The 7,589-nt window shown below is 32.3% G+C and overlaps 1 protein-coding gene across 1 annotated transcript; it reads right to left on the bottom strand.

The window, feature by feature from the left end:
- Nucleotides 1-827: 827 nt before the first annotated feature.
- LOC125370622 lies at nt 828-4,553 on the bottom strand. The gene is made up of 7 exons (XM_048376911.1): nt 4,309-4,553; nt 3,298-3,997; nt 2,590-2,844; nt 1,783-2,103; nt 1,287-1,677; nt 997-1,094; nt 828-854 (listed from the first exon to the last, which is right to left on the bottom strand). The coding sequence occupies exons 1-7, from the start codon at nt 4,551-4,553 to the stop codon at nt 828-830; spliced, it is 2,037 nt and encodes a 678-aa protein (XP_048232868.1).
- Between the last annotated feature and the right edge of the window lie 3,036 nt (nt 4,554-7,589).

Genomic DNA, 7,589 nt, shown 5'->3' with positions numbered 1-7,589 from the left:
CAACTATATAGGATTAATTACAGGAAAGGAAGTCAACTATATAGGAATAATTACAGGAAAGGTAAGTCAACTATATAAGAATAATTACATGAAATAAATAGAGGAATATTATAGCTATAATTCCTAAATAAGTATACAACTATATATGTTAAGTCTCTCCCTCAAGTTGGTGCATAGATATCACACATGCCCAACTTGGATAATAATGCATAAAATGAGCCACTAGTAACAGCGTGAGTCATCATGTCGGCCAGCTGATCTGCACTCTTAATGTAAGGAACCTCTATCATACCAGAATCCAGGTTATCCTTGATATAATTCCTGTCAACTTCAATGTGCTTAGTTCGATCATGTTGAACCGGATTGTTAGCTATCTCAATAGCTGCAGTGTTATCACAATAAAGTACCATCGGTTTCTTTGGACCAAACCCGAGTTCTTTTAAGAGAATTTTTAACCAAGTAAGCTCTGTGATTGCATGATGAAGAGCCCAGTATTCAGCTTCTGCACTAGACAATGATACCACATTCTGTTTCTTACTCCTCAAAGTCACCAGATTACCTCCAACGAATGACACATAGCCTGAAGTAGACTTTCTATCCAATTTAGAGCCAACAAAGTCAGAGTCTGTGTAATCCATAATATCCAAGTGCCCATGTTTGGAGAACATAACACCTTTACCTGGAGAGGACTTCAGATAAGCCAAAACACGATTCACTGCATTCATGTGTCAATCACTTGGATTGTGCATAAACTGACTGACAACACTAATTGCATGTGATAAATCAAGTATAGTGTGAGTTAGATAAATCAACTTTCCTACTAGTCTCTAATATCTCTTCTTGTTAGTCGGAACCTAATCAGGATAGATAGATTAGACCATGATTCACCTCAATGGGAGTATTTGCAGGTTCACATGTAGAATTACCAGTTTCAGCTAAAAGATATAAAATATACTTTCGTTAAGAGAGAAAAAGTCCTTGCTTGGACCGAGATACTTCAACATCTAAGAAGTATTTTAGAACCCTCAAGTCCTTCATCTTAATTTCCTTGGCCAAGTAGCTTCGAAGTTTCTTTATCTCACTAGCATTACTACCTGTAACAATTATATTATCAATGTAAACAATAAGCAAGGTAATATCATCATGCTTCCTCTTATAAAACAGATTATGATCTGCCAAAACTTGCTTAAAACCATACTCCTTCATTGAGTAGCTCAACTTGCCAAACTATGCCCTTAGCAATTGTTTCAACCCATGTAATGCCCTTTTAAACTTACACACCTTACCTCCTCCTAGTGTAAATCCTAAAAGAGGATCCATATACACCTTATCTATCAAATCACCATTGAGAAAAGTATTTTTTACATCAAACTGGTATACTGGCCAGTCTAGATTGACTGCAAGAGATGGAATGACTCGAACAATGTTCATCTTAGCCACAGGAGAAAAGGTCTCTTGATAGTCAATCTCACAGGTTTGAGTGTAATCTTTGGCCACTAGTCTAGTCTTGTACCTTTCAACTATCCCATCTGACCTGGATTTCAATGTAAACACCCACTTGCATCCTACTGTCTTCTTTTCTAGTGGCAACTCAACCATCTCCCAAATAAAATTTTTTTGGAGAGCCTTCATTTGCTCTTCCATAGCAATCTTCCATGTAGGATCTCCAAGGGCTTCCTGAAAATGACTAGAAATAGACATAGAAGACAACTAAAGAGCAAAAGCTAGATGAGCCTTAGACAGACAATGATAAGAGATAAAATCATAAATAGGATAAGTGACATTAAAAGATGACTTGGAAAAATCCAACCTATCAGGTTCTCTACGTTCACGAGGGGGATATCTCCTACCATGATCGTGATCCATAACTTGTGGATTCAAAATAACATTTTCTAATGTTACAAGACTAGAATCTTTCTCTAAAGTTGAAGTTGTAGGAGAGGGAACACATACCTCAGGGTTAATAGTAGAAGAGTCATCTGATGGCATAGTAGTATCATCAAGAGGGGCATTAAAGTCAGGAGAAGGAATAACAGTGGCATTCTGTTTTCTTCTTGTATAACCGTTTTGAAATAACCTAGTTGGTCTTTCATCCCTTTTTCTCTTTAAATTCAGACTCAAACTCAACAGAACAAGTATTATCGAAAGATTTCTTATTCTTCATAATAGCTGAATTCTCCCCGTTACTCGACATCCACAACTTCTTCTCTTCTAACTATAATCGTTCCTCTTCCTTACTACTAATCTCCCCCTGAAGAGGAATCATAGATACATCCCCAAAAAAATAAGATAATTGTTCACAAAACTGAACATCCATGGAAACATAATATTTACCTGTAGGAGGATGAAAACATTTATAGCCTTTTTGAGAATTAGAGTGACCAAGAAAAACACATTTAAGAGCATGCAGATCAAGCTTATCCCTATATATAGAGTTTACATAAACATAACATACACAATAAAAAACCTTAGGATAAATATTTATAGCAGAAGAATAGAGTGAAATTGTGATAACATCCTTAAAAGGGTTCGAAAACTAATGAGACGAGCAGACATTCGATTAATAAGAAAGACAGCAGTCATGACAACCTCAGCCCAAAACCGTTTAGAAACATGCATAGTAAAGCTTAAAGCCCGAGCAACCTCAAGGATATGACGATTCTTACGCTCTGCTATACCATTTTGTTGTGGTGTGTAGGCACAAATTGTTTGGTGTAGGATGCCATGTTCTAGGAAGAAATTGGTAAGAAACTCATTTATAAACTCACGACCATTATCATAATGGAAAACTTGAACCTGAGTATGAAACTGTGTGACAATCATTTTGTAAAATTGAGGAATTACCTGTATAACATCACTTTTAGATTTCATCAAATATACCAGCTCACTCTAGTGCAGTCATCAATAAAAGACACAAAGTATTTATGGCCTGGCAGATGGAGTAGAAAAAGGACCCAACACATCAGTATAAACCCATGAAAAATGAATAAAACTCTTATTGAAACTGGTTTTGAAAGGAACAAGATGGTTTTTAGCATAAATATATTGTTCATATCTTAGACTAGAGATAGCAACATTGTGAAACAATTTAAGAAATAAAAGCTCTAAAAAAGAAAAAGATGGATGCCCCAAACGAGAATGCCATAAAAGAATCTTCTCTCTATCAAATGACTCTCTCTCTACTTGAAAACCATGGCTAGGTTCAGATTTAAATTCTGTAGCCCCTTCTAAGTAATAAAGACCTCATCTTTCCTTACCAATGCCAATCATCATCTTCGTACATTTGTCTTGAAATACATAATGAGTAAAATCAAATATTGCAGAACAATTAAGACTTTTCGTAATCTTACTAATGGAAAGAAGACTATTAGAAAGATCAGGGGCAAGTAAGACAAATGATATTAAGAATGTAGGAGAAATTGAGATATTCCCAACTCCTGTAATTGGCATAGAAGTCCTATTAGCAACCTGTACAAACTTAACAGGTGAAGACATTAGAGAGGTAAGTATAGAAGAATTACTAGTCATATGGTAAGTAGCCCCTGAATCAATAACCCAAGTGTTAGAAGTAGTAGAAATATATGTCAGACTAGAATTACCTTGTTGAGGAGACACTTGAGAGACATGAGAAGCAGAAGGTGTAGAAGTGTCAGTAACAACAATCTGAGCATATTTCTTATTTTTCTTCTCAGCTTGTTTAAGTTTATACCACTCCGAATAGCCATGCTTCTTCCAACAAACATCTACTGTATGCCTGGTACTATTGCAATGAGTGCAAAAGCGAGAATTGGAAGTAGTAGAATTCACAGGAACAGAAGGAGTCACTTGAGAGGTGCTTTTTTGGATCATCAGAGCTGAATCCTCAAAATAATTTTTTGTTCCCATGGTGACTTGTCTCTGCACTTCACGACGAACTAAAGAGTAGGCTTCTTCCAAGCTTGGTAAAGGGGAGGTAGCCAAAACATGACTACTAACTTGATCCAAACTGTGATCAAGCCTGCAAGAAACATATGGATGTGATCCTCTGCTATACGCTTCCTTTGTTTCTCAATATCAGCAGCACATATCATGTCATTGGGCCTACAATAATAAAGCTCTATAAAAATTGAATTTAACTCATTGAAATATTTTGGGAGAGGTCGACCACCCTGCCGCAATTGAAATGACATCTTTATCAGTTCATATACTTGGGAAGAGTTAGAAACATCAAGATAGCTCCTCTTAGCTGTATCCTAAACTTTTTTAGATGTCCCACACTGAACAAAGTGCGACATCAAATTATTCGTCATGGAATTTATAAGCCAAGACTTGACAAGGGCATCTTCAGCTTTCCATTCATTATAGCCTGGATCATCTTCTGTAGGTGCAACCTTTCTTCTAGTAATATAACCCTTCTTCTTCCTGCCAGCAATTTGCATCTCTAAAATCTTTGACCAAACACGATAATTAGAACCATCCAATTTAATATGGATTGGAGAAGAGATCTCATGAATGGTCACCGTTGAGAGTTTCTTACTATCAGAAATCTCTTTGTTGTTAGTTTTAGTAGACATTGCAGCTAGATGACGGCTAGGGTTTGAACAAAAGAAGACAGCGAAAAAAAAAAGATTGTAACTAGATGATAGCTAGGGTTTGAACAAAAGAAGGTAGCGGAAAAAAATTTCTTTTGCTCTGATACCAAAATAATAATTGAAAGAAAAATACTCTTATTTTTATTCTATATATCTCAAGGTATTTATACAAGATATCTAGACCTATTTAAGGTAGTCAACTATATAGGAATAATTACAGGAAAGGTAAGTCAACTATATAGGAATAGTTACAGAAAAGGTAAGTCAACTATATAAGAATAATTATAGGAAATAAATAGAGGAATATTACAGCTATAATTTCTAAATAAGTATACAACTATATATGCTAAGTGAATTATACCTGCATTTTCATGGATAAGATGTAATTTTCACTTAACATTTCTTCTACTTTTTTTGATAGCTTTGTGAATGTAGTTCTTGCAATATTTCTATTTTTTCATGTCCAATCTTGAATTAGAGCTCGTAAGTACTCAAGTAAAATTGTAATTAGTAGTTTTATAGCAGCTCTATTTTTTGCATTCAAAGATTCAGCTATGTTCGGTGTCATTGTTTAGTATCTATTGTTTGAGAAGTATACTTTTGCCCATTTGTGATACCCAACCTGCATTAGATAAGGTTTGATACCTTTATGTATTCTTTCTAGTTCTTCTATGTGGTAGTTGAATACCTCTATTGTGTACGACTTTACTGCTGCATAAAAAAGAATCCTTGATCTTTTTCAAGTTTTTCTTGACCTTGTTTTTCAAATTGTTCAACAAATAATACATGTAGACTACGTGAGCAACTTCTAGAAACTTTTTTTTAATAGAAGTTTCAATACTTTCATGCCTATATGAAATTATGCACATACCGCCTTCTTGAACCAAAAGTTTTTTTATTAGAAAAAATCATTCCCACGATGCATCGTTTTCTGAATCCACTATACAGAATGCAAAAGGAAAGATTATGCCACCTCCATCTTGTGTTGTTGCTGATAGTAGAGTACCTCCATAGGCTGCCTTTAAGAAAATTCCATCTACCACTATTATTGGCCTACAATATTTCTATCCTGTGATCGATGCATCTAGAGCCATATAGACATATTAAAATTTATTGTTGTCATCTCTTTGAAGATCAAGTATTGAACCAGGATTTGTATTTTCCAACATGTATAAAAACTTTGGTACTAGTTAATAAGACTCTTCTGGATTACCTGCAAATATTAAATATATTTATTAAATAACATACTCTTAGTATATCAAAGATATATTACATAACTGTATTTAATGTTACTTATTAATTTTAATTTCTCTTTTGATTTTTTGTAATGAGATATTTAAAAGATATTTATAATGTGTACAAGTTAATTTGGTAAGCTGTAAATATTAGTTAAATTTAGTAAAAAAAGATACCACTACTATATTATAAGTATACCATATGATTGTATCACACATTATTTTTAAATTTAGATTTTTAATTTTATTATTAGATGCGATATATCTAAAAGATAATTGTGATATACATAAAAGATATGACAAAATCGTATATATGTACAATAAACATTATATTAAAACGTAAGAGTTTTTTTTTTGTCTTTAATTTTTTTTAAAGCTTTTTTCTTTGATCTTCATGCTTTTTCATAGTTTATAGAAGTACCATAGTCTTGCTTCATGTCCCTTATTATATTATTTAGAGTGTATATGGTTTTGACATCAAGGTATTTTGATTTGATCCACTCTCCTATAACATCTGATGTCGCTTCTCGATTGTCTTTGAATCTAATCTCCAATGAGCGATTGTCAATGTTGTTTAATTTTCTAATTTTGAACATCTTTAACTTTGAATATCTTGATGCTTTTAAATATTATTTTATCTTCTACACATTTTAGTACATACTCCTTGTGACATGACTTAATCACTTTGTAATGGAAGTGATTTCGTAGTGCATAGACACTCATGACTGTTTTAAGAACTTCCTTGTCTCTATACATTTGTCCTTACTCGATCTGTAATTGGTTTCTATTATTAATTATTCTTGAGTCAATACTGTCACTTTCTGATTCTTGCTCTTTTCCTTTCTTTTTTACTTCTACAATACCTTTGCTTGTAGCATTTGCATATTCAATGAGGTCTGAAATTTTTTCTTCGTCAGCTTCATTTGTTGAACTTTACTCTAGTGCCGATGTTAATGGTGCTATATTTTCTTGAAAAATTATGATTTCCATATTTGTAGATCTTGGACATGATACAGATATTGTGTTTTTTATTATCTTTCTCACAAATGTAATGCAAAGTGGATAAGTTGTATAATCTATTTCTTTTTTTAGCTCCAAATGGAATAGCATATCTTAATCATTTTGTACTTTCAATAGTGGATATCCGTCCTTTACTTTGTACTGAATTTGCACTTTATTCACCTCGCTTTTGCTTTCTATTTACTTTAATATTATATCCATTAAAGCATAGAAGCTTGAAATCCTTAGAATCAGAATGCCACAGACTTTGAAGTTAACAAAGTTCATATTTTCATCTCATTATCCATTGTGTTGCACCAGTACTGATATTGCTTCCATTCCTACATATTTTTTTTAAATAAAATATAATATAGTATACTAATAAGATACTCATAATATAACATTTGCTTTGTATTTTTTATTGATTTTCATAAACTTGTAATATAAAAAGTTATTACTCAGTTGTACAAAAATATACTATGTAGATATTTAAAATATATTTTTACTATATCTTTTCATATATATATATATATATATATATATATATATATATATATATATATATATATATTTACATTATAAAATAATATATGAAAAATCATAAGTTAATACAATTTTTTTGACGGAAAAGATATATTTTTTATACTCTCTTTTCATTACTATCAATTTATAAAAGATACTACTAATAAACTAAAAAGATATATATTATATATCTTATAATCTTATAAAATTTTAGAAACTCACACAAAAATACGCATCTTTTTCAAAATTGAATTAAAATTTA

Source organism: Ricinus communis, chromosome 7 (assembly GCF_019578655.1).
Source record: "Ricinus communis isolate WT05 ecotype wild-type chromosome 7, ASM1957865v1, whole genome shotgun sequence".
NCBI classification, from domain to species: Eukaryota; Viridiplantae; Streptophyta; class Magnoliopsida; order Malpighiales; family Euphorbiaceae; genus Ricinus; species Ricinus communis.
Note: the sequence above shows the minus strand (reverse complement) of the source record. Positions and strands in the feature narration are given on the sequence as shown.